The 27,925-nt window shown below is 45.7% G+C and overlaps 2 protein-coding genes and 1 pseudogene across 2 annotated transcripts; 2 read left to right on the plus strand and 1 right to left on the minus strand.

Annotated features, from left to right (window-relative positions):
- Positions 1 to 317: 317 nt before the first annotated feature.
- Positions 318 to 5,557, plus strand: LOC136464070 (U-box domain-containing protein 33-like; annotated as a pseudogene).
- An 8,648-nt stretch (positions 5,558 to 14,205) lies between these two features.
- LOC136467459 (aquaporin PIP1-2-like) lies at positions 14,206 to 17,542 on the plus strand. Its single transcript, XM_066466173.1, has 4 exons — positions 14,206 to 14,698; positions 15,892 to 16,187; positions 16,571 to 16,711; positions 17,213 to 17,542. Exons 1-4 carry the CDS (start codon positions 14,362 to 14,364, stop codon positions 17,306 to 17,308), a joined length of 870 nt encoding a protein of 289 aa, XP_066322270.1. The 5' UTR covers positions 14,206 to 14,361; the 3' UTR covers positions 17,309 to 17,542.
- An 879-nt stretch (positions 17,543 to 18,421) lies between these two features.
- LOC136467458 (mitogen-activated protein kinase kinase kinase YODA-like) lies at positions 18,422 to 27,231 on the minus strand. Its single transcript, XM_066466172.1, has 13 exons — positions 26,752 to 27,231; positions 25,013 to 25,816; positions 24,176 to 24,913; positions 23,417 to 23,504; positions 23,252 to 23,314; positions 22,607 to 22,767; positions 22,425 to 22,500; positions 21,927 to 21,986; positions 21,722 to 21,829; positions 20,624 to 20,860; positions 20,345 to 20,436; positions 19,203 to 19,912; positions 18,422 to 18,767 (listed from the first exon to the last, which is right to left on the minus strand). The coding sequence occupies exons 2-12, from the start codon at positions 25,552 to 25,554 to the stop codon at positions 19,396 to 19,398; spliced, it is 2,682 nt and encodes an 893-aa protein (XP_066322269.1). The 5' UTR covers positions 25,555 to 25,816; positions 26,752 to 27,231; the 3' UTR covers positions 18,422 to 18,767; positions 19,203 to 19,395.
- Between the last annotated feature and the right edge of the window lie 694 nt (positions 27,232 to 27,925).

Here is a 27,925-nt window from a genome sequence, read left to right on the forward strand (position 1 = left end):
CCTGGTGCAACGTGGGGCAAGTGGCGACGACTTTGGGGTAGTTAATTGGCGCGGCGGGTCAATGCAGCAATACACAATCTCGCGCGCGCCGTGACTCGTCATCCGATGGGGTGGATACGCCACGTCCCTTTTCCTTCTGGCATCCCATTTTCACTACAGATGTACTCATATACAGGGTACTACGGCCAACGAAGTCACACCACCTGATCGAGCTCCAGCGTCTCTTCGATCATAGAGAAGCGGCAAGCAAATGGAGGAGGGGGGCGTGGGAGAGCACGAGACGTGGGAGCCGCTGTGGAGCGCACGGTGCAGCCCCGCCACCTCGTCGGCGGGCTCCCTGCAGGACGAGCTGGACGAGCGGAGCCAGGCGGACCGGGCACAGGGTGTTCGTCGCGGTGCCCGAAGAGGTCAGCGACGGGAGGAGCACCCTGCTGTGGGCGCTGCACAATTTGGTCAAGGACGGATCCGAGGTTGTGATAGCTCATGTGCCATAGCCCTGCGCCAGCGATCGCCCAGAGTAAGTTTTCGGCTCCCTCTATGGTCGCTAATAAGAGCAGAGAGGAGTGTTGTGCAACCAGAAGACGAGATTGCAGAAGCATCACGATGCTCAGTTATTATGTCTAATTGCTGAGGAAAGAGAGGGAACGGGAAGCCTGTTCACTTGGTCGTAAACGATCGTGGATTATAAGCCAGAACAATATTTTTCTCTCACACCAAACCAGCCAGAATCGTTTCAGCTGAAACGAACAGGCTATTCATGAAATACAGTGCTTGTTTCCAAGGCCCATGTATGATTTGAAGTTTATAGGATAAAATAAAGTGGTTTAAACATATTTGTTCAATTCAATATCAAAATTGCTTAGCCCCAGCTCCAAGATTTTTTTTTGGAGCTAGTCGTCAGGGTTGGACTTAGGACAAAAACTGAGAGATGGTTCATCAAAGGCCTTGTTAATTGGCACAAATGATGGAAATTTGCAAATTAGCCTTTTTTTTCTTTCCAGATTTGGGTGGCAACCTAGGCCTTCAATGGCATGCCATTGGTCAGCTCCTGCTGGTTTATCCCTAGCTTCAAAAACTCTCGAAGCTTGACCTATGCCAAACGGGCACATAACCAACAGCTTGTGATTTCTGTTACATTTCAGAGAGGGGTCGTACCAGCATGAAACCAGAAGAAATCAAGGAGTACAGAAAGCAGAAGCGAGCAAAGGCAGAGATGAGCCTAGATATGTATGTGCAAATAGCAAAATGCACAGGGGAAGATCTAGAGGTGCAATTCCGCCCACACAAATTTGCTGCAAAACCTGCAATTTTCACTTTGGCAATGTTCGTCACTAAATGAATTCAACAAGATGAACATGAAATTCTAATGTTTCAGGTTGGTTGTGCGAAAGTAATAATTGAGACGGATAATGTAGCTGAAGGACTTGAGGAGCTCATTTCCCTTCATAACATAACCGAGCTTGTCATGGGAGCAGCTGCAGACCGACACTTCTATAAGTATGGATCAAACTAACCTAATCTAGTGTTTGCCATCACCCTATTTCCTTAAACTGGATGCACATATAAGATGACTATGCATCTCACTTCTAGTATTCTGAATGGTTAACGAGAACATCACCATACTCTCTCGAACTTAAGGACCTGAGATACTTAAAAGTTTTCTTAGAAGCCGGTTATCTGATAGTAGTAACAGAATATTTTATTTTCTCTTCTTCCAAGAAATGCATAGGAAGCTAGCATGCTTAGACCAGGCTGTTTCTTAAGAGCATACCTCGTAATCACACATTCTAACAGATGCTCTCAAACTGTAGAGAGATGAACACACCAAAGTCAAAGACAGCACTCAAGCTTATGAAGACAGCAGCTCCATCATGCAAGATGTGGTTTACTTGTAAAGGTCATTTGATATGTACCAGGTAAAGGGCGAGGTTCAGTTGACACCTGAAATTTTAGGACTTCCAGACTTCTAAATCTACAAACAGTACATTTCATTTCAGCTGGTAACCAAATCTGCTGTGTCCTTAACAAGAATTCTTCCCCTGATTGTCCCAGTTCAAAATATAGTCAGCATTAAATTCAGTGCAGTAGGGTTGCAAATGCTGAAATATTGTTAACCAAGCATATCAACACTTACAGGGAAGCAAAGGAAAGCCTTCCTGCAATACTTCCATCACCTGAAAAAAGCAATGAACCACTGTCACCAGCGTACAGCATTTCAAGTCAAATGGGATCAATGGCACTAACTGAGTTGGAATACGAAGAATCAAGCCACAAAGGATACATTTTAAGCTCATCGGCTGCAACAAAAATGACTGAATGGGATTATCTTTTTGGAGGTGACTATCCTAAATATATAGACAGGATGTAACTTGAAAAAAAAAGTTCTGTAGTTCTTTGGACTCAAATATTTAGTTAAAATATTATATGCTCCCATATAAAAGTTCCATAGAACGCCTAAGAGATTTGAAATTTAGTTCTAAAGTCATCTAACATGAATTTTAGGCATCAGTGGTGTTTACAAATAAATTCAAGACATTACAACTTATGTATGTTTGTAATAAATTGTATTATTTACCTATGCTCAAAGTAATATGATAAATGAAACCTAGGGTTTGCACCCAAACACTGCAACAATTTAATGGGTTTACATAGATGCCACAGATTAAACCAACCATTTTTAGATCATGAAAAGACACCCATACTCACGTGCGGTATGTGTCTACAAAAAGGAGCAGTTTCTTATGTGAGCAAAATGAAGCTGCTTTCAGCCATGCACCCATGCGGTTGAATTTTCTTTTGAAGGTAGTCACACTGATTTTTCACTGCAATGATAACTCCAGATTGGGGAATGATAGTTTACGGATCATCAGGAACTGATGATGCGGTCAGCTTCTCCGAAACTGCTGCTCTACCTTCAGTTATTGGTGATACACACAAAACAACACCAGTGGCGCATTTTACAACTCAAGAACCTGATAGTGTCTACTTGTTGCTAGCATCAGCATATAATCAGGTATGTGTAGTATTAAGCAGATGGTAATGCTATTACTCGATATGGAAACACCAAAATAATCGGATGGTATCATACAGGAAGACGAACCCAGTGTAGATGAAGAAAAGTATGAGAAGCTTCAAGATTCATGTACTGAAGCTAAGTTGTTAAAGGAAGCTGACGATGAATCCAACAAAATCCAGAAAGCTGAAATGGACCTGCTTTCAGCACTTCAAAGAGTAAGCTTTGTTTTATGGGTTCACATTCACACTGCAGCTTGCATTATATGTAAAGCACAGTAATAAGTAGACCATCTAACCATTGTATTGAACATCACACACTACTAAAGCACCTGCTATAATTGATTACTCATTTAGGTCCAGTATGACCAAAATGGCAAAATCTCCTTGCAGATTAAAGAATTGGAAGATTCATATCTTCACGAGGTGAACCAGCGAAAAGAAATTGAGAAGACACTTGCTAGACAAAGGCTGGAGATTGATGAAATGAGGAGACAACGATGCACATTATCTGATAAAATACAGGATTCCGATAAGCGTAAGCTTATACTTGAACAACGTATAACACAAATTAAGTCAGCTGCAAAAGATCACGTGGAAGAAATTACTGATCATTTTATAAAACAATCAAGTGAGGAATCTAAGAAACACCAAAAAATCAAAATGGATCTGCTTTCGACACTTCAAAGAGTAAGTGCATTGCATCAGGACTTCAGGAGTTTATGGTTCAACTAAGGAAGCATGTGTTACAAGATGTAAAGTATTCTTATACAGGTTAAAGAGGTTGAGAGTTTGCTCCAGAATGAGAAGGCACAGAGGGAATATATGGAGGAGAAGGTAGCAAGACAAAGGACAGAGATTGAAGAAATAAAGAGGCAACGAGATAAACTGTATCATGACTTACAAGATTTAAAAGAGCAGAAGCTCAAACTGGAGCAAGTTGTAAGTTTGACAGTATATTATTAAGTTTCAGTGTATTGTTGAACATTGTTCAGAATATATGACTGATCTTTTGAAAAGGATACGTCTGAAGAAACTAACAGAAGAAGAAAAGCTGAAAGAGATCAGCTCTCATATCTTCAGAGGGTATGTTTACTTCTTCCTTTTCTGCATCATTGGTCCTTAATACAAATAACAGGTGGTCATGAAAACGCTGATTGCTATTACAGATTAAAGACCTGGAGCATCAGCACATACATCAGGTGAAAAAACAGGAAATAATGGAGGAGACAATGACAAGACAGAAGGAAGAAATTCAAGCATCAAAAGAAAGCTACATGAGATACATGGCAAACATATGACTGAGATAAAGTCCGCCGTGAAGGTTCATGAAGAAAAGCTTGCCAGCAGCAAACAGCTTCTCCAAGAGCTCCAAGCAAAGTATGACAAGCTACTGCATGAGAGAGACACTGCAGTAATGAAAGCCAAAGCGTTACACCAAAAGAACAAGCAAAGAGCTTTAGTGACAACTGAAACTCCGAACACTGAGTTCTCAATTGTCGAGCTGCAGAAAGCAACCAAAGGATTTGATGCAGAATTCAAGATTGGCGAAGATGGATTTGCAAGCATCTATAAAGGTTTCGTCCGCAACACAAATGTAGCAATAAAGTTGTTCCATCCGCGAAGCTTAAAAGGACAGGCGAGATTTTATCAAGAGGTAGTTGGCATCGCTTCCCTTTAATTCTATAGCACCCTTTTTTCCGAATGAGCAGTGACATATCTATTGTTGCATCTGTGGCATCACTATTGACTCCTGCAGGTTGCTGTCCTCAGTAGAGTGAGGCATCCTAACATTGTCACACTGGTAGGAGTATGTCCTGACGATTTTGCACTGGTGTACGAATTCCTCCCAAATGGTAGTCTTGAGGATTGGATCTCATGCAAGAAAAACATGCCACCTCTGACATGGAAGGCGCGCACAAGGATCATTGGGGAGATATGCTCAGCTTTGGCTTTCATCCACTCACACAAGCCTTATCCAATTGTTCATGGTGATCTAAATCTGGGAAACATTCTCCTTGATGCCAATTTCGTCAGCAAGCTGGGAGGCTTGGGCATCTGCTACTTTCTTGGAGAACCTGATATAACAACCACCAGTCTGCAAAGTCACCCTAAAGAGAACCATAAGGGAACACTCTGCTATATGGACCAGGGTGAATTCAAGTCAGCAGTGGAGCTCATGTTGTGGTCCGATGTGAACTCATTCGGCATTATCATCCTTCGCCTATTGACAGGGAGATCACTACAAGGGATTGGTGAAATAGTGGAAGAAGCAATGGAGGAAGGGAACTTGCATTCAATCATTGACACCTCCACAGGGGAGTGGCCTTTTGTGCAGGCCAACCAGATGGCACATCTTGGGCTTAGATGCATCACCTTGGGCTCGGGGCGCCAGCCAGATCTCGCAGGGGAAGTATGGGAGGAGGTCAAGCGACTGATGAAAGCCGCTTGCTTGACCACCGGGCCATCTCAATTTGCATCATCGTCAGAAGATGCTTCGCCTCCATCGTACTTCATCTGTCCAATTTTTCAGGTAGTTCACCGAATCCACAGTACAAAATGTCGTATTGATTCAATAATGTGCCAATAATAACGGTTTAGATGCTTGATACTGAAGCAGTTGAATTCTGAATTTACCCCCTGATTATCTGATGCAATGGTGGACAGGAGGTGATGAGTGACCCCCACATGGCGGCAGATGGGTTCACATATGAAGCCGAAGCCATCAGGGGGTGGCTTGACAGCGCCAGCACATCGCCGATGACAAACCTGAGACTTGCACACCGCAAGCTCACCCCAAACAAGGCGCTCCGTTCAGCGATTCTCGAGTGGCAACAGAAACAGCATGGGAGATGATGCTTTCACCGGATGTGGATGTGAGTTGTGAGCGGCTCATCCAGATGCTTCATCCTGCATCTGTAACAGTGTGCGCAGGGTTTTAGAGACCAAAAGGGGATATTTCTGGTGTCCGGGAACATAGTGCGCAAAATCAATTTAGCCCTATTATATGAAAGCATCCGTACCTTCGGCTGGGAACAGGCACGAGGGTAGGCGCCGTCGAGTCGACGGCCACAGCAGCGGCCAGCGGGCCAGCGGCGTACCAAACGACCCCGAAGGCTGGTCGGAGTTTGGTTGTCCCGCCCGAAGCCCCGAACCATACTGTACAGGCTCACGGCCTGAATCCTGGTCAGCTCCCATCGTCGTATGGCCGGACGCGGATTCAGTAACTTTCTTCTGGAAAGTCACGTCGTAACGTTCGCACCTCTATCCACCGTTTAACACGGATCCGACGGCTCACGTCCAATCAAACATAAAGTATCAATATTTTACTTAGGCAAGCACGCCTCTCCGCGTTGGCTTCACGCGCCGCCGCGCCGCGCTCCTATGGGGCCTGCCCGCGATGGCCTCGAACGTCGCCGTGCCATCCTCGGCGGGGCTTGCCCGCACAAGCCCTCGCGCTAGGAGAGGAAGGCCCACTCCAAGCTTGGCTCGGCAGCATCGCGGCAAGACACGATAGCAGTCTGGGCGCCGGCGGCGTCGACAACAGCGCCACCGTCCGTCGTCGCTCGCTGCAACCACGCTGGAGATGAGCCCCCTGGAGACAAGCTCACGTGGGCTGAGCAGGGGCCGCGGGGACCCGTGTTCTCCCACGCGACCTCGACGCGACCCGAGGCGAGGGTGTTCGTCCGGACCTCCTCCCTGCTGCGTCCCGTTGGCGGCGTGCAAAGCGGGAGGCCTGCGGCCAACGCTGCGAGCGTGCGCGGCCGGCATGGCGAGCTCACGCATCACGGCCAACGCTGTGTGCGTGCATTGCCAGCGTGTGGGGCGGCGTGGCGAGCAGCCGGCCGGCGTGGGCACAACACGGCGAGCGGGCGGCCATCTCGGGCACGGCATGCGGCGAGCGCGTGAGGCCGCCACAGAGGGCTGCACGGCGAGCGGCTACCGTCGCGGACACGGCGAGCGCGCGGCTGTCGCGGACATGGGATGCGGCGAGCGCGCGCCGCCACCGCGGAGGGCGGCGCGGCGAGCTCGCAGCCAGCACTGTCGCGTGCCGCCACCGCGGAGGCCAGCGCGCAGGGCGGCGTGGCGAGCGGCCGGCCGGCGTGGGCACAGGGTGCGGCAACCGGCGGCCGTCGCGAGCACGGGATGCGGCGAGTGTTCGCGGCCGGTGCGAAGGTCGGCACGGCGAGTGGAGCTGCCAGCGCGGGGACTTGGACGCCGCTTGGGCGACGTTAAAGCTAAGCCTGCGCTAGTACGTGCCCGCGCGGCATTGCCGCCTGCTGTCCGACGAGGCGCACGCGGAGCCGCGGAGCTTGGAGCTTTCGAGTCTTCAATCCAGTTGTGCGGCCGTGCAGGGGCGTTCGCGTGAAAGAAGCAACAAGTCACAGGCCTTGAATCGATCTCCCTCGTTGGATCTTGATTGGACGATGGATAGCATAGGGAAAGTTACAACGTGACTTTACGAAGGAAAGTCACTGAATCTGCATCCCGTATGGCCACCAAGGGCACTTGGAATACCGGAAGAGCTAGGGCCGTGCCCCATGCACCCTGCCGCGTTGAGCGAAGGACAAGGAAGAAGAAGCAGACCAGGCCACGGATGAAGGACGCAGGCGTCTGTACAAGTTGGGCCGGGCTGCAAAGGAGGAGCAAAGCCCACCAGAACAAGGAAGACGGTCCAGATTGGGTGGCCCAGTAGGCTGGAGACTTGCCATGTAGCTCTTGTCTAGTGATTAGTCGACGGGAGGAGCAGGCAGCAGCGAAGCCAAGATTTTGAGGCTTTTCCGTAATTACATACAAATCATTAAAAAAATTGATCGTACACGAGTGCCATCGTTCTGAACTTCTTTGCTCTCCAAGCCATTCAATCGGTGTTCTATTAGTTTTTCACCGTTTGGAGTCCTGACAAGTGGGTCCGGTCAGTCAAAACGTCCATAATACCCCTCTTGTCACTATCCTCTCTCTCAAACTCTCTCTCTCATCCGGCGCCGGGACGAGGTCGATGCAGCACGAGACGGGCTCGTAGCAGAGCAACGGGCCCAAGGTGGTGCGCCAGAACGCGCATCCGAGCACGCCGACCCCGGATCGCGGCACGACGGTGTCGGCATCGGCGACATCCGCGCCCATGGTCCACTTCCACGCCCAGGACGAGAAGGACTCGAAGGCGTAGATGCCGTCCCCGACGGGGAAAGCGACGGCGACGTGGTAGTGGCAGTAGAACGGCTTGTACTCCAGGGCGTAGAGGACGGCATCGGCGCCGCGCTCGGGGTCGGAGTCGCGCGGGTCGAGGTCGAAGGCGATGACGACGGCGGGTCACCGTGGTCGCAAGATGGCGACGGGAGGCGTTCGTGGGCGAAGGTGGCCGGGTTGGCGACGTAGTAGGCGGCGGAGACGGCGCCGCGGAGGCAGACGAGGCCCCGGGTGGAGGCGAGCACTGCCACGGGCTCATCGAAGAAGGCGACGAAGGTGGGGTCCGGGACCAGCTGCTTGCCAGCGTGGTGGTGGCCCGCGGGGACCGGGGCGACCGGGTCAAAGGCGGCGTACGCGATGTCCCCGGACATCGTGTGTTGGAAGAGGCCCGAGAGCGACTTGGGCAGCGGGCGGAGGGGATGGCGGCCGCGAGCGCGAGCGCGAGGCCGGGCGTGGACGACGCCGCCGCTGACGGAGGGGATGGCGGCCACGAGCTCGAGCGCGAGCTCCGTCGGCCGCGGACGCGAGCGCAGGCACGAGCTCCGCCGAGCGGGGCTCTACCGGCTGCAAGCGCGAGCACGAGCTCCGCCGAGCGCGGACGCGAGAGGAGGAGATGCCGGACGACGAGGGGGCAGGCGGTGGCGCGGCGCGGACGCCCAGGCAGGGGACGACGTGCGGGGGACCGGAGCGCGGACATGATGCCCCCCTCGGCGCCGTAGGTGCTCGGCCGCCGCCGTCCCCGCGGGCGCGGACTTGACCGCGAAGAGCGCGCCCCGAGGCTTCGTCGGCGGCGAGCGACACCACCGCGCCCGAGCATGCGGATGCGCGTCCACCGGCCGCTGATGACCGCTGTTGTTGCCTGTGCGATTTGCTGCCGAAGAGACGCGGATGAGAGAGAGAGAGTTTGAGAGAGAGAATAGGGATGAGAGGGGTATTATAGATGTTTTGACTGACTGGACCCACTCATCAGGACTCCAAACGGTGAAAAACGAATGGAACACCGACGGAATGGCTTGAAGAGCAAAGAAGTTCAGAACGATGGCACTCATGTGCGGTCAAATTTTGTAATGACTTGTGTGTAATTACAAACTTTTTTAATGGCATACATGTAAAAGCCTCCAAGATTTTAGGGTTGGGTATTCCTATTTCCTAACAGGAGTAATAAGTGAAATGAGATCTTACTTGGATTGTCCTGTGTTTTTGTTGTAAAAATAAATTGATTCTCGTGAAATTTCTGCATTTTAAAGATGTCCCCATCCATTAATTCATAAATAAGAGGCTTTCATCAACCTCGGTAACAATTTTAGCATGCAGCCAATAGTGTGCACGAATATAAGGGTCTGTTTGGAATGCGGGATTTTTTTCATATTCCTGCGTTTTTTCTATGAAATTGAACTTCTGTGAAATTCTTGTGCACGTATGCATGAGGCCTCATTCAATAATAAAAAGCAGAGCAGTACATTGTACTGTATTGAAGCTGCAAGTTTGGGCGAGCACCTTGCAGAGCACTGAATGCGACTACGATAAGAACGGCCCGAAGCATCTGGACGCCGAGGAGAAATCGCTGAGCCGTCGCATTCTATCAACAATCATCAACAGAAGGCCTCGTTTTCCATTTTCTGGGCGGCGCCGCGGCGGTTCCAGGTTCCCCCCAAAAGCTAGCCGCCGTCTCTGAATTTGCGCGAAAACCCGGGTGCCGAACAGCCGAACCAGCCACGCCGCACCGCACGCTAACATTCAGAAGCTACGGAAGATCACGGCACGGTCCCATCTCACGGAGCGAGAGCGAGAGCGAGCATGAGCCATGGAGACAGGAAAGGGGCGACCAGCGGGGACGTCGTCCGCATCCGCATGCTCTCGCTCGCCCCAGAAAAGCAAAGCAAATCATGCATGCAGGGCTGTAGTATCAGCTAGTTGATAGAGAATAATAGTTACTCCTAATCTCGAATCATACAACAAGGACAGCATTGGTCGCTGGCAGTTTGGCTGGCAGTGGATACTACTGGCATCTCGACTTTTGGAATGGAGAGAACGAAAAAGAATCGACAGGTATAATTCGGTTGTCTTCGCCTGCATGGTTCGTACTACTTTGTAGCTAATTTGCACCCCAGTTTTCCAACCTGCCTGTTTGCACCTTCTCCAAATAAGCTCATCGCCTGACCTGTCTCTTCTGCCAGTTTGCCCCCTTTTGCTCTGTGAACTGCGAACAAAGCTGAGTCGGTAGCTACGGAAGCAGGGAATTGAAGCAGAGCCAGTCATTAGCATGACCGAACAACCAGCACCGCCCCAAGTACGCGAGCCAGGCAGTGGCTGCGCTCGACCACTAAACTAAACTAATCCTGCCGATAACTTTTTATATACTTTATTATTAAAAATGTTTAATGAGAGTGGATTTATTAGCTCCTCACTCCTATCTGCAGCCGAAGCCAATCATTTGAACTCCTTTCGCTGGCCGTATCCAAAATTCCAAACACCATGGTTCCACCACGAAATTAAAAAAAACGGCAGTGGATTGGATGGTGACGTGGTTGGAGGCAGGGCAACGGAAAATGGCAGGCTGACGACAACGGCGCGGTAGTTGGTGGCGCCGCCCAGCGCCCATCATGCCCCAGGCCCCAGCGCCAGCCGCCTCAAAGGTCGCGGTCGGCACATGCAGGCGCGTTGGCCTACGGTCCGGTGGGGGCGTGACGCGGCCCGCGCTGCAGCCCCGCACGGTCACGTTTCTGCGGCGGAAGTCGTTGCGACGTGAGGAAACACGGCGGGCAGTACTGCACTTCTTCCTACGGCCTGGTGCCCTGGTCTCCTGCATTTCTTTCTGCTCGCGCAACGGTCAGAGCTCAGAAGCTGCTCCCCATCGATATCGCTTCCAGAGCCGTTTCTCTACTGTCCAGCGGTTGCTATTTCTGCCGAATCCCGTAGGAGCTTTATCAAACAATTTTTCACATAGAAATATTCTCTGTTGATTTCATGAAGTGCTCTAAAATAAATTGAGGCTTTTGAGAGTTTATGCTAAATAATCAAAGAGTATCATTTTCAACTACAGAATCGCTTCTCTCAATGAATCAGTTTCCGTAGATAATTAGAATCAGATGGAGCTCTACCAAATCTAGAGAGGTGGCTGGATAGATACCAAAGTGGATCGTTGTTCGTATTTTTAGTGCAGATTATATTAATAAGTATTTCTCCAATCACAATATGTAGAAATATTAAATGTTTTTTGAAAGTCATATACTAGTATGAAAATATTTTCCATAGGAAACCTAATAGTGGTTTGTATCTCGTGTTGCTAATCTACATACCTGGATTTTAGATATTGATTGTCAAAGTAAAAAAAAAAGGTTCAGCTTAGGACAAACTTATATGAATTTATTTATATTTACACTCGGACACAGTATTCGATCATTGGTTCTATGGACATCACTCGTCTTTTCTTTTCTTTTTGTTTTCTCATCACTACCGGACCTTTACACCTAGACAACAACATTCTTGGTTGCTAGAGTTTGGATAATGATCTGCTTCCACAGCTGGAAGGACTTGTTAACGCTGAAGCGTACTAGGGACCACAAAAGATGATGACCAAACCTTATACTCTGAAAACACTGCACCTGCATGGTAGGCCGATCGATATCAGAGTGTGAGCCATCTGGAACCCCTTGGTGGATGAAAAAGCAGTACTCCGTATTATTTTCAACTCTCTCTGACCTTCTGAGCTAGATTTCTTAATTTTCATCCGGGGGGAGTTTTTTTAACTATGCTTTGCTTTCTTTGAAAATGACCTTTGTGGTGCAGGTTACAAAATTTCAGAGACGCGGCCTGGAATTCCGGCTCGTCGTCGTGCCCCACCGTTTCCATCTGCAGGAGTGGCTCGTTGAGTCGTTGCCCTCAACCTCAAGGCCTCAATCATCGTCATTCATCAAGCGCGCTTCGGTGTAAAGATTCCCCTGCCCCCTAGCTGTGGAATGGGAATGGGGCCCTGAATCGCTTTGGAAAATCTGCACGATTCCAGCCCCCTTGATTGGAAGACGATCACTGGCCTTTTCAATTCCTTCGAATTTTATAGGAGATTTTTTTATATATAAAAAGAGGAGAGTGGCAAGTACCCTGCCAGTTGCAGGCAGCAGCAAAGTTTTTACCTCCCGTTGCAGTAGATTTTCAGATATGCAGTATACAAGTTTTGCAGCACGATTCATTCATGGGTGGTCCTTAACTGTTTGGCATGCTTGCCTTTCACCGGCGTTGTCACCAACTGGATGGGTCTGCAGGTTTTGGTCCATCGGGACTTTTGACTTTTCACAATCGAAAGGAGAAACGCCATGCAGCGTATGGCTTGAATCCAAAAAAAAAAAAAAAATGCACCATACGGATGGATCATGGATAGCTGGTATCAGGAATTCAGGATATGGGCTCCACTACTTAAGATAATTACCCTGTTCGTTTATGCTGAAATTTGGCTTATACTGATTCTTATGCTAAAATATTGTGAGAGTAAAATAGTGTTCATAACTGAAAAGTAGCTTAAGCGAACCGCAATGGCCTGAATTCTTTTTAAAAGTAGCAGCGGATACCCCGGATTCTATCCTCGGTAAGTTGCTGATGATGATGGCCAGTAGGCCTGAGGTGAATTGCACTGCAGTTCTTCGCACCGGCGATGCTTTTGGACGACCACACCATTACCGAACAATAAAGCAAAGAGGTTAGGTTCATGTTCCATCGCTCATCCAACGCAACGAATGAAATCAAGCGCTATTAGCATATGCTAAAAGCAATTACAGGAACAGTAAATTCTGTGCAGTAACTCCTAAGCTGCTTCCAGTAGTGCCGTCGCCCTGCTTAAACTTTTCGGCTCATGGTTTCTACGGCTGACCGGCTGAAGCTGATTTGTTATAAGAGAAAATACTGTTTCATGGTCTGATAAGCCAGGCCGATAAGTTTAAGCGAACAGAGCCTTTATCAGCGTGCCACCGTTTAAGGGGGTGTTTGAATTCAGGGACTAAAGTTTAGAAGGTATCACGTAGGGGTGTCGCATATGGTGTTCGGATACTAATAAAAAAATAAATTACAGAATCCGTCAGTAACCACGAAACGAATTTATTAAGTCTAATTAATTTGTCATTAGCATATGTTTACTGTAGCACCACGTTATCAAACCAGGGACTAATTAGGCTTAAAAAATATGTCTCGTAAAACCATCTCAATCTGTATATTTAGTTTTATAAATAATCTATATTTAATACTCCATAGATGATTTAGAAAGTAAACACCCCCTGGAGCCGAACGTATCATATGCCGCACGACACTGGAACAGTGACACAGAAAGATGATAACAAAAGGCAGAGGACAGCGTTGCTCGAACGGTAAGCTCCGCGCACCCGTTGCTGTCCTTGCGTGGCTGTGGACGTGTGGCTTTGGATCAGTGAGTGAGCTCTGCGTTGCCTTTGGCTTCGGATCCCGGACACTCAGGGAGCCTAGCAAACGATGAGTGCAACAAAAGAATATTGCAAGCAAGCATATATCTTCTGCTTCATTTTCTTGGCAAAAAAAATATATATGAACCATTTCTTTTGACCACTATTGCACCAAATCGGATTGGTTAAAAAAGGATCCAACTCCATCCCTTCTATAGATTGGCTAAGGGCCGGCTCGTTGGTTTAGCTGATTCCTGCCCAGGAATCGTTCCTTCTCATACACGGTTATAAAATTAAACTATAATTCCTGGTTGGAATCATTCCAGTGCACTATTTCCCTGCGACTGAACGGTGCCTAATAAAAAAGAATCGAACTGCATCCTTCTGTACTGTTACATTTATTTTCAACATTATTTCGCTAGAAACAAGAAAAATACCAAATTGGATAAGCCTGGAAATAATGCAGGAGGAAACGGAATCTAACCAACTGCCCGTGGGCCCCGTCCCCCACTCCCGTGCTCGCCACCTTCTCTTCCGTTCCAGAAGCACCTCCTCATCAGTGTCCTTCCTCCAGGGAAAAAGAAAGAACAGTGTCTGTCTCGCTCACTCTCCTCGCTAGCTGACCTGCTCCCGAGCTCCCTCCTGCCTTTATAATCCGCCGAGCCACACCACCTCACAGTCACAGACACGCACCGCTGCTTCAAGAAACCACCGAGCCCCCAAGCGCGCAAGGCAGGAGAGAGGCGAGGAGCGAAAAATGGAGGGGAAGGAGGAGGACGTGCGCCTGGGCGCCAACAAGTTTTCGGAGCGGCAGCCCATTGGGACGGCGGCGCAGGGCGCCGGGGACGACAAGGACTACAAGGAGCCCCCGCCGGCGCCGCTGTTCGAGCCCGGGGAGCTCAAGTCCTGGTCCTTCTACCGCGCGGGCATCGCCGAGTTCGTCGCCACCTTCCTCTTCCTCTACATCACCATCCTCACCGTCATGGGCGTCTCCAAGTCCACCTCCAAGTGCGCCACCGTCGGCATCCAGGGCATCGCCTGGTCCTTCGGAGGGATGATCTTCGCGCTCGTCTACTGCACCGCCGGCATCTCCGGTCAGCTCTCCTTCCTTCCTTGTTGCTGCAGTGGCTTCTTCTATTTTTTCCAGCCAACATGCGATGAACTTTATTAATTTATTTACTGCAATTATTTGTTACACTTTGCGTTGTTTTCTCGAGTCTGTTTTCTCTCGCGGGGCGGTCTCGCCCCCTGTTGCTACGGCTAATTTTGCCTTTAGCTTGCTTAGCTCAGTAACAACCCTCCATGGTAACGACTTAGCAAAGCTTTTAGTGTGCAAATTTCCGAGATATTGAAACAAAAGTGTTTTGGGGAAAAGAAACAAGAGCAACTTGTATAGGCAACAAATCCACTTTGCCATATGGCTCTGACATATTGTGTTTGTGAGACTTCTAATCCACTTGCTACTCTTGGATATCCTGATTACAGTCGGTAGCACTAAAGAAGGGGGAAAAGATAAATTTATTTAGCCGATATTAGCATTAGTAGCTGAGAATCTGTTAAATTTCTTATTTCTTTTGAAGCAGTAGAGCTTTCTTACATTTACAAGATGTTCCTTTGTTTCCAGCATATAGCCCTTCACAGTTATATGCCGTGAGCATGGGGGTTAGCAAGCCCCGGTTTACTAAAAAGAAAACAGATCTTAAGCCTCTTCCCTTTTGGCCTTTTGCTTGGTACCAGATTGTACCTTATTTGCACCCAGGGAGATTTGTCCTGCAATAAATATTTTTGTCATGTAACATACTCTGTACTACTATAGCATGTGCTGCTTGTAATTATGCAAAGGCATCATCAACTGCTACCTGTAGTTCATCTCTGATGTAGCACTTTGGCCCACAGTTTCGTCAGTAATTATTTAAAGATTAAAATGCAAAAGGCATAATTTTAATTAGCTAAGTGTCGCTCACTCGAGATAAACAAAGAAATGAGGTATTAGACGATCCTATATGTAACTTGTGAGGTGTGTACATAGAAAACTATATAAGTTAACCTACAGTGGTCATTCCATCTTCAAAGTAATAGTGGTCCTACATATGGTTAATTAAACATGTATTGTTGTGAATTTGTATAGTATTTTTCTGGTCATGTTATGTGTATTGACTCCGGATACATGCTTAATCTCAAAGCATCAAACTGTGAAAGAATCCATACTATTCAGCAAGCATAAACCAAGAACACAACTACAATAACCAAGGGCACCACTAATGGTTGTTACCTGCTACTGCAACAGGAGGACACATCAACCCAGCTGTGACTTTCGGGCTGTTCTTGGCCAGGAAGCTGTCCCTGACTAGGGCCATCTTCTACATTATCATGCAATGCCTGGGTGCCATCTGTGGAGCTGGAGTGGTGAAGGGCTTCCAGCAGGGGCTTTACATGGGCAACGGTGGTGGTGCCAATGTTGTCGCCCCTGGCTACACCAAGGGTGATGGCCTTGGTGCTGAGATCGTTGGCACCTTCATCCTGGTCTACACCGTCTTCTCGGCCACTGATGCCAAGAGGAATGCCAGGGACTCCCATGTTCCTGTAAGTACTCTTCGTCCTTCACTTTCCTAGTTGGCTCAACTGCTAAGAGTTCTGCTTGAATTCACATTTGCAACTAAAATATAAGATGATGGTTGTAATTTGTGTTCTGACTTATGAATTTCTGATGTTGAACTTAATGCAGCTCATAGATTGTGCACGTACTGATGAAATGAACTCCTTAAGTATTTATTATCTTTGATGACATAAGAAACGACATGTAATGAACTGATGAACTCTAGGTCTTATGTCTTATCGAACTGGAATTTAGCTGATTATTTAATATTGTGTTTCAACAAATTGAAAATATATGCATACTCTTCAATACATATTTTCATATTGTGTTAAGACTTACCATGAATGAAATCCTTATTTGGTGAAAACAGATCCTTGCCCCACTGCCAATTGGGTTCGCGGTGTTCCTGGTCCACCTTGCCACCATCCCCATTACTGGCACTGGCATCAACCCAGCTAGGAGCCTTGGCGCTGCCATCATCTACAACAGGGAACACGCCTGGAGCGACCATGTGAGTGGAGCAACTCTCGATTCCTCTCTCACCAACTTTCGGTTTCCAACAGTTTGGTACCACTCGCAGTCAGTGTTTTCCTAAACGCTAAATGGTAAACAGTTGGTCTCCTACTGTTTAGCCATTATTCGGGCTAAACGGTCCATTAAACGGGTTAAACGGCCAATTAAACGGGCTAGACGGATGATTAAACAGAAACGACATACCACTGTGTAGCGTTTACACGGTGTTTAAACGGGCTAAACAGCTGTTTAGGCGAACAGTGCTAGTGTAATGTCTCCATCGAAATATCAGACATGTAGCCACTGTCTTTCAATTTTGCAGCAATCATAGTGGCATGCCATTGACAGTCATGACCTATAATTATAGCTGTGTGTTAATCTTATCACAAAGGCTTGTCTCCATCCATGTAGTTGGCATGTATTAATCTAGGCTGTGTATGGGATAATATATAATTCTGGGTATTGACACCCTCTTCCTGTTCCTATGATTGTTTTGCAGTGGATCTTCTGGGTCGGCCCCTTCATTGGCGCTGCCCTGGCTGCCATCTACCACCAGGTGATCATCAGGGCCATCCCGTTCAAGAGCAGGTCTTAAGCTGTCGCGGCCATGCCGAGACATGCCAGTCCGAAGAACGAGTGTCTTCCTGTGATGTCTTTGTCTGCCCACGCCTAGTTCCGCTGTCGATTCCTCGTCTCTCTTCAAGACTGCTCACTGCTGCTGCACTGTTCTGTTATCTGAACCCAGGACTTTGTGTATTCCTGTACCGAGCTCAGCTGTGTATGTTTTTCTTCCATCATGGAGAATTTAAGTTATTGCCATTTGCTGCAAGGGTTCCTCGTCTCCTTTTATGCGTTGGGGTCTTGGTAAGAAAGGGCACATGTCATGTGAAAATGTGAAACTATCTATCTTGTGAAATTTGCATCGAAGTCAAATTGATTCAGATTTTTCTTGGTTTTATTTTGTTTCAACAGAATTAGCACTGGATTCGCATTCTCATCGGATATGCCGCCTGGAAACTAAGGCTAACACATGAAAGAAAGCGGCCGCCAATGCATCGCGAACCACATACATACTTAGTAACAATTTGACACCGATGATAAAATAGGTATAGAACGTAGCGCAACCATTAGTGGATCAAAACAAGCTTCAGTGCTTCATTTGAATCTGCAGCAATGGTGGACCTAGTGGGGTGGTGAGCTGGTGGCCTTCTCACAGCGCCATGATTGGAGTGAGGAGGACGAAGATGATGGACGACAGGTGTAAAAGACTTACGGAGTATGTTGGATGGGGGACCCTGGGACCTAATGGCTAATGCATTGCTGCCTGCGTACTCTACGCCATGGCACATGGGCTGTTCCTTGATCGTTTTGCCTCGCAACTCGCAAGCCGCCAAGCCGTTTTCGGATGTGAAGGGTGCAAACGATAGATGCATGATGCATACGGTATAGGCGCCTTTACCACAGCCGCATTTTCACCGGACCACTTTTTTTTTTTTCAATCTCTCCACTGGATGGTAGACATCACATGATCCATCCCAGAAGGCAGGTGTGGCGAACTGGTGGTGATCTTGAAGCAGGCACCGTACACCAGTTCGTCAGGACTCAAGCGGCATACACCCGTTCGAAAAGAGATGTCATACGAGGGGGGAAAATCTGCTTTAGAACTGGACCAGTTAATTTGATTAACGATTAGACTCTTCACATGATATTCAGAGTAACGGATACGTTTAATGGATCGAACCGGTATTACAACCAGAGCTGAACCAACACTTTACAGTGAGCAGCCGGCATACATGTATCTGTTATAAGATTAAAAAAAGAAAAAGAAAAGGTTGGTGAATGGCTCACTTGCTTTCTCCTGTGCCTTTTAATCTGAGTTTCTTGTTGAGAGTTCCCTTCTGTACAATGGCCTCCAAACCCATAAAAGAAAACGAAAACTAAATTGCTGTAGATACGAGAGTAAGAGTATACAGGTTCAGAGTCACTGTTTTGGGTCCTTCGGTATCTGGACAGTCTAGTATACAACATCCCCTTCCTCACAGGGCATGTCTCATCTGTCAATCAAGAAGGCAATTCAACAAATTTCAGTGTGCAATTACATGAATCGAAGATTGAATGGTGATACTGGAATTTAGTTTTCCCATTTCCCATATTAGGTTATGTTTCAGAATTTTACCAAAATCAGTTGATAAATAACCAAAGCATACAGTTTGAAAACTAAATTGTATACCAAACAATGATGTCACTCAGACGCATTTTAAGGGACAATGAACTTGTTCATTAAAACAACTAGGCAAAACTATTGCACTCATGTAACTTGTTCATTTTGCGTTGTATAGAACTAGTAAACGAGCCAAGTAGTTGATAATGTAAAGAACTTATAACAGTTATTTTCTATTCTACAGTATATATTACTGATTGTAATTTTCTCACCCTTTCAAAGATAGATATAATCATTGATTACCAGAAAATTCTGACAAGGGACATACCTTTTTTTAGAGTAATGGGAATATGGGATTGACATTGGAGAATCTTTATCCACTGCCAACTGTCAGCATCTGAAATAATTAATGAACATCTCTTCTACTATGATACAATTAAAGGTTTCGGTGAACCAGCTTAGGACCACTAGCTATCACATAGACACGACTGAAAGCTTATCCATTAAGTTTTGCTAGAGAATCAATGGCCATGGTTGCGTCCAGGGTGCCGAGGACCAGACCTCAAGTCCAGTGAAGGTTTTAGCTTCACATGATCCCCAAAGCACTGCTGAGAGGAACGCTCAGAATGCAATGGCCTATCATGCGAATCCCACACATTTGCATGTCTCATCTTTCCAAATTGAGAGCTCAGAATGTCAGCTTCAGAGACTACCCTCTCCTGACGACCCGCAGAAAATTGCTGCACTCGAATAAAACGTCCATGTACTGGATCAACAGGCCGGCTAGGTATGTGGTCATCAAAACCTCTTGATGTGACTGTGAAGCCTTCATTTCTGTAAGCTGGTTGCCTCACATGGTTTAAAGGAACAGCTCCACTACCACCAGTCAGAGGAGTTGAAGCACCCGAAGTTGTTCTAGGGCTAGAAATTGGAGAGGGTGACATTCTACCAAGTTGATGTTGTGGAGATCTTGATCTTAGAAGAGGACTTCCACAGGGAGATACAGGACAAGATATATTACTCCGTATATGGATATCACTGCACAGAGGTAAATAATTAGTGGGCAGACATTTTAATAGAGATAGACAAGAAAACTCATTGAATGGTAAATTTTGTGACAGGAGCGTGGTGTTGGGTTGATTGAAAAATAAGTTACAGCAAAACTGCGGTAGTATAGGCTACAGAAGAGAGTATAAAACATAAAGCCCTATACAGGTGGGTACTTTGCTATTTAATTTTGCACAGAATGATATAGGATTTGAATAGTCAAATTATAGAAGGCAATAGCCAAAACAAAGGGCAGATCAGGATACCATATAATAAGTGATACTTAGGACAATGCTCCAACTGACACATCCTATTTTCAAATGATAGCTAAATTTCATTCTACCATGAAAAGTTGCTTCGAGTGGACATAAAAGGAACCAACTTACAAACTTAACAGATAAATTAAAAAAATGAATATGATACCTAATTGGCAAAGAAAATTTGGCAGCTCTTCTCTGCAAAATTGATTGGCCTTCCAAACCAAGCGAGGACATATTTCTGGCATGTTCAACCACCTGAAATGACATGACAGCCAAACAGAATGTAGTGATCACATGAACAGCGAAAAAATAAACAAGCAGCTGCTTATACATTGATAGGGCCCTAATATTCTATGTAAGTCATTAGTGTGCAGGCTAATAAAGCATGCAAGTTAATTAGCTGAAAGATAACATTGCTACAGCACGAGTAAACAGTTGATACCTTTGAATTTGTTCTGCATGATATAGCCGTCAACTGTTCCAGTGGATGAGAGGCAGATGATTTTTCAAGTGGTGGTGCATTTCGTACGAATGGATGCTGCAAAAGATCCACTGCTGTTGGACGGCTGGATGGATCGCGTTGCAAGCACAGTCTTATGAAGTCTTTCCCCTCTTCTGAGAGGTGATCCGGTATTGGCGGAAGCTCCTTACTGTTTCCTATCTTAAACATTGCAGCAATCTATTGGAGAAATAAAAAAGTAAAGCGATATGTTAGCGTCCAGGTTACAATTGATAAAAAGATTGCTATGTTTATACATTGTGAAGGACAACAGCATCTTACAAAACAAAAGATAACTTGGAATCAGTACTATAAACTGCTCTTCCTAGCAAGTAGCAACACTTCAAGAATTTTTTCAGTGACAAGAAATTCAAAGTGAAACTAGCCCTCTCATCATTCTTAAAAGCATTCAATGGCTCCCAAAGCTTAGATGCAGCATAAGGAAATAGTTCTGTGAAAAATGCAGTTGATAATAGTTATTTGGCTAATCATGACATAAGAACTGTACAAGCACCAGGGCAGTAAAATGAAACAACTCGCCATGCTGAACAAATAGTTTAAGGACTAATTGCAGCTTAAACCATAAGAGTCCAGAGTTTCCGACCTAGATGTTTTGGTTCACTACATTAACGTCCATGGATGTAAACAGAGAACCAGAATCGATCAGTTTTTGAGGAAAACAGTGAAAACAAGAGAAAGGGGGTAAAGGTATATGGACCCCTTCATTAATTTGCTGGTGACTCTAATGTGATGCTTTTCCATCCTGTACTTTAGTTAATACTTTTGTTAATGAATATCACCACAACATGCTATGTAAAATGAAGACTGTTGCAACAAATTCAATGGCAGCACAAAATAATAACTACTACTTTTTACATCTGTTCTATAAGAATCCCAGTCCAGTTGTTAATACAATTTTGAACTGCTGATTGGCAATGCATTAGCAACAAAAGATGCATCATACATCTTACAGTGTGTTACCCTAGCAATGAAATTTACACTACAGAAACACAAATCATAGCTTTTAAGTCTAACACTAACCCCTTCATATTGGCTCCATGGTGGTTTTGAAGTAGCCATCTCTAGGACTGTGCATCCTAAACTCCATATATCAACTGCAAGGTTACATCCACTAGCATTTTTTATAACCTGCATATTTGTCACAACATAAGCGAAGAAGGTCAAGATATATAAACCTGACCAAAATAACTAAAGTAGCGGAACAATGCAAGACTTGCAGCAATACCTCAGGAGCCATCCAATACGGGCTACCTTTAAATGAGAAAGGGCACTGCTGCCCATTGATCTAAGAAATAAAACAGCAAAACAGATGTTTAGACCTCGCAGGTTAAAATTATGTATATATAAGAATCATATCTTGAGGGGAGAAAACATTCTCAAATTTAGACGAAACTTATTACACACAGTCAACAAAACAACCAGTCAAGGTATAATAAAAACCCTCAGCTAAGTTGGAGACATATCTAAGACTTCAGAACTACTGCCCAGTGAAAAGCATGGCTGACAATGAAAATCCAAGCAGAAGATATGCTAACAGGGACATCAACGGCCAAAATAAAGTGGTTAGCTCTATAGAAGAGGTTGAACTGGCACAGGTAGTTATTAGTAGAGGTGCAGGTACAAAAGAAGGCGTCACATTTCCTCCGGTGAAGATAAAACACTATTGTTTGAAATTTGAGTTATTTTCTACAAACAGGAAAAAAAAAACATGCAGAAAACTTACATGTTTTGCCATCCCAAAGTCAGCAAGCTTTACACGGCCATTAGGGTCTACCAATATGTTTGCACCTTTGATGTCCCTGCAAATTTATGAAGAGAGTAAGTAAAAGAAAAGATAAAAATAGCAAACCACTAGTAGGCATAAAATAATAGACTGAAAAAGGGTAACTATACAAATTATGTTACCTGTGTACTGTATTCTTTGCATGCAAATAAGCTAGGCCCAAAAGTATTTGCTTAGTATAACTGCGAATGGCCTGTTCACCAAACTGGCCGTACTCTTGGAGAAGCTTATGTATAGATCCACCAGAAACATACTCCAGGTAGATGTAAAGCTTATCATCAACCTGTTTTGAATATAATATGGAGATGCATTTAGAAAAATCACAAGATGCATGGGGAAAAGCAACTATACTCCCTCCGTCCAGAAAAGAATGCAATTCTAGCACAGTATCGAGTTAAAGTATCTTGAGTTTGACTAATTATATATAAAAAAGTATCAAAATTTAAGATACCAAATAAGTATCATTGGATTTGTCATGCGATATATTTTAATAGTATACTTATTTAGTGCCATAAACATTAATATATTTAACTATATATTTGGTCAAACTTGGTACACTTCAGCCAAGAATGCACCTAGAATTGCATTCTTTTTGGGACAGAGGTAATACAATACTGCAGGTTTCATGCATTTTTTTTTTCTTTTGCTGCTATTCCCTACAGGAAGAACGTGGTGAAGAGTAGGAAATATAGACTGTTCAGCTACCAATGCAATCATGGAAATGTGAAAGTCGCAACAATAGTATGTAGTATATTAGCAGTTCATACAGTTTCAGATCCATAGTATCGCACAATGTTTGGGTGCTGCAGTCGGCTCAGAAGTGATATTTCCTGTGAATGAAATAATAATGTTAAAAGAGAAAGTCCAGCATGAGGAATGATGAACATACATAGTTCTCAATATTGAGTGTGAGCATGTACAAAATACCATACCTGGCAAAGCTGTTTTACACTTTCTTTTGATTTAGGATCATCTGCGAAAAGGGTAACCTCCTTCATCGCACACATTTCACCTCTGTCACTGAAATAGATGACAATAAACAATTAAAATGAAGAAACAAATAATGACCAAGTACAACAAAACATTTCGTGCACACTAGTCAAGACAGATGATAGCTAGAGTTATTGTGAGATCTGACATGATGTTTTCACAGGACCACATCATTGAAGGTAAAAGGAATGAAGGCACCATACAAGAGAAAACAACTAAGATCTGGAGCAATTTGTTACTACTTATATTACAATATATGTTCTATTCTAGCCCAAATTTCTTGCAGCACAAATAGAAGATAATCTGGATTTTTAATGTAAAGCATTCGTGTCAATGACTCCTTTCCATATATACCAATCTATAAATCATGGTATTACTTGTGGTTTCACAAACCAGTGATAGACTGCAAGAGAAATTATTAAGGGATAATAAAGCTGAGCACATATAGTAACATGCTAAAACATCATTATTTATACGGTAGTGGCAGCACTGAAAAGTTAAAACACATCTGCAAGAAGAGAAGCCAAAAATTAAACATTCATAACTCAACATGTAATTTGGCTTAGTGGCTACCTACACAAACTGAAACTTTGATATGATAAACAGCCCAAGTAAATTTGCACAAAACCATATCTTCAATCAGCATAGAAACAAAAATGAATATAATCCATTTCCATGAATGAAAATGGAAAAAGGCATACCTGTTAAAACCAACATATACATGGCCAAATGTTCCACGGCCAATCAGTTTTCCCTTCTTCCACCGTGAACCAGGACTCGGTGGATTCTCTGTTCTGCCAGGACTACGAGATATAGGACTAGCTGGGGTAGAGCTGTTTGGCAAAAAGGTAGAAATATTAGCCGTGCTTATTGGCGGAAGCGGCAATCTGTGGGTTTGCTTCTTGTTCCCTTCAGCATGTCGATTTGTTGGAGATTCAGGAGTGACCCCACCAGCTCTTGGATGCAAAGGAGAGACACTTCCACTATGCACCCTAGAACTTGGACCAGGACTTGTCATTCTTGGGCTTGGAATTGGTGAACACTCTGGACTACCTCGGCTAGGCTGCCAAAAGATTGGGCCTAGCATATCACCTCCCACTGAATTATGCCCAGATGTCTGACCAGAACCTGGACTGGAGCACTGACCAGATCCAAGGAAAGTTATATCAGTATGAGGCTTTACTGCCCAAAGAGCTGAAGTTGGAATCTGATCAGGACATATAATTCTTAGGCTTCGAGAAGGACTTGACATCAAGCTATTCGGAGCACTCTCCATGGCAATCTGTCGGGGGCTTTGTAAATTGGATAGATAACCATCAGCAACGGTTCCTGTTGGAGATGTTGACAGGATTTGGTTACTGAGAAAAGCATTGTTTGGCTTTGCAACTTCCTTGGTGTCCTTTCTTGTGATAGCACTAGAACGCTCTTTGTGCACAACACTTCACAAGAAGAGTAATCAAAATTCATAAGCATGAATTCAAGTAATTACAAAAACCTATAAAAGAAGAAGCAATTATTCATGGCACTTGAGGGCATACCTTGAACTACTTGTTGCTGTAATTCTAGTCGCATTTTCAGCCTCATTTCCCACAGGGCTCTGAAGCCGAGAATCACCAGGATCATCACTATCAATAGAACAGTTGCTGGAGACAGAAGCAGTAGCTACTTCAGTAACAGGTTCAGAAGCTTCAGGTCTTTTTTTAGGCTGAATTGGGGGGAGTGGAAGCAGTTGTCCTTTGCCATGCTTTTCCAAAGTGGACTTTGAGTTGGTAATATCAGAAGAAGTACGCGTCACCCTAGCACGTGATTTAGGAAGAGGAAGTGGTTGTGCAGGTGGTCTATCTGCTGCAAAGCTCTGACACCGAGAGACCTCTTTTGAAGGGGATGTTGAGCGGGATTGGGCAGTAGACCAGCAACCTTTGTCACCAGCTGTGTCTTTACCATGTTTACGATTACCTCGTGATTTTCTGCTTCCCTTTTGCTCATTTGAACTTATGAGACGCTGAAATGTGTCGATGAGGTTTTCTTTGGCAGTCTTTTTCACTTCTTTGGATGAAGATTTCCCCCACCATGGTGGCATACTGAACACAGATACGATGATGATTTATCTATGTACTCATAGCAAGATCATGCAGACTGATCAGCTACAATGCTATGAGCCTATGACACTTTGGAGATGATGAACATGAGGAGCACTTCAACAAAAAACCTCCAATACTGTAATAGTTTGGTGGACCGACAATGAACCCTCCACAGAGTGCAACACTGAGATGTGAGTTTTTCCTGTTCTTGCTTCCTCGTGTGATAACAATTTCAACTTAGTGCTGTCTCCACCTCAAAGCCTGAAACCATATCCAAACACCAGGTGATATCAATAACAATAATGGAGCACTAAAACAAAATATCATAAGAACTTCTAAAGCCAACTGCAAGTGAATATTCAGTTTCAGATTTTTAATAAATTGAGTAACCATCACGTGTAGCGTACTCTAAAAAAACACACAAATTGGAAACAGTTTACTCAAAGTATAATAGGCATCATTTGAAAGGTTTGTTGGGATCATATAGAAATCAAAAGAAATAGATCCCAAAATAGCTTTTTATTGAATCGTGTAACATCATTTTCATGAGAACTGTTTACATGCAAAAGGGTAAAGTAACAGGGAAAATTAATCGCAATGTTGACCAAAAGTTTGTCCGCAATACGAACAGCCACATGGACATAATAGTATCTAATCAAAACCATGTATGCAAAAACACTGGGAATATGATATGCAGCTTTCTTTCAGAGCTTTCACGCAATAACCATTTTGAATGAGTGTGATATGTGCTGGCGGCACAAAATATGCACAATCCATTCTGTACCATTCCGATTGGTGGCATAAACTACCAGGCTAACCTGCTCTGGAGTATCCAACACTAAGAATGCTGATATAACCCAGCTAACTTCTATACCAAATGGAACTTATGCAGGAAACGACAAGATGCAGGGCATTGAACCGAAACCTCGAGATTTTGTGAAGTCAATTACACCCGCACCTTGGATACCAAATCCTGTGGCGCCAACTGGCACTGATCACGCCCCGAAAAATAACAGCATAATCGAACTATGGACGGACGGGAATAGCGCAGCAGATAGTAAGCAAATCCACAGGTAGCTGAGTGTAGATAAAGCAAGATTCCGAATTGATTACTCACAGTAGTAGCATTAATACGCCCCGCACAACAATACAAACTCCGAGCACAATCTATCTACAAGCAAGTTCGGATTACGTACCAGCAAGACGACGAAAGCAATCCAAGCCCGGGTGGATCTCCGCTCCACCCCCAGGTCCGGCACCCACTAGAGCAGGCAGGCGGCAGAGGAGACGGTGGATGTGGGCGCCACCTCCCAAACAGCGAAGACGTCCGTGGAAGCAGACCTGCCCTGCTGCACTCGGCCGCCTGCGAGCGCCGAGGTCGCCGGCGACGAGGCGCAGCGAATCGGCACGAGGAGAAAAGCACACCAGGGACGACGAGCTCCGAGGCGAAATCGGGCGGGCAGGAGAGGCCCGCGACCGCGAGCGTAGGCAGGAGGAATCTGGGGGGTGAGGGATCGGAGAGGGACGCGCGAGGGGGGTAATGCAGGATGCGGGGTGCCGAGGGAAAGGGGGAGGAAAGCAGACGACGACGGGAGCAGTTTTTGTTCGCCCTGTCTGCTGCGGGCTCCGCGATGCTCTTGTGCGCGTGGGATGGCAGGGAAGGGCCAAGGGGAGTGTGCTGTGTGGCTGTGCTGCGACGGGACGGGAGTGAGGAGGGAGGGGATGTGGACTGTGGTGGTGGTGGCGGTGGCGGCGAGAATCTCGTGCGGTTCGGGTTCGGGATCCCTGTGGGCTGTCGCGCCGAGTGGTGGGGTCCGGTCCGGGGCTGCTGCTCCTCCTCCTTCCTTGTGCCAAAGCCAAACGCCGAGCCTTAACTATGTCTATGGTGTTGCAGTGCAGTACCGACGGATCAGCCTTCTTCGGCAATTTGAGATTTGAATATGACGAACAATAAAAGACACGACTTCAAAAAAGTCATCGATCTGATTTCAAGAAGAAAAATGATACTTGGTGAGGAGAGCAATCTATACATGCATGATGAAAATGTAACACACACAAAAGAAGTCCCTAATCTCTACGACAGGGCAAGATCCACTGCACTGGTGACCTTGCCATTGCCATGGATGACGCCACTGTTCATCCTTCACCTCTCTATCCCAGTGCTCAGTGCAATGGCCACCATTGTTCCTCCTTCACCTCTCCGTCTGGCAGTGAGGCTTAGCTAGGGATGGCATCCTACCCGTGGGTGGGGGGTATCATCTATTCTAGTGACAGAACTTGTGGATACGGATACCAGCGGATATCATACCCATCATGTGTTGGTACGGGTGCAAAATGTTACTTATGGGTACAATACCGGTATGAAACTTT

This window comes from Miscanthus floridulus, chromosome 7 (assembly GCF_019320115.1).
Source record: "Miscanthus floridulus cultivar M001 chromosome 7, ASM1932011v1, whole genome shotgun sequence".
Lineage (NCBI taxonomy): Eukaryota > Viridiplantae > Streptophyta > Magnoliopsida > Poales > Poaceae > Miscanthus > Miscanthus floridulus.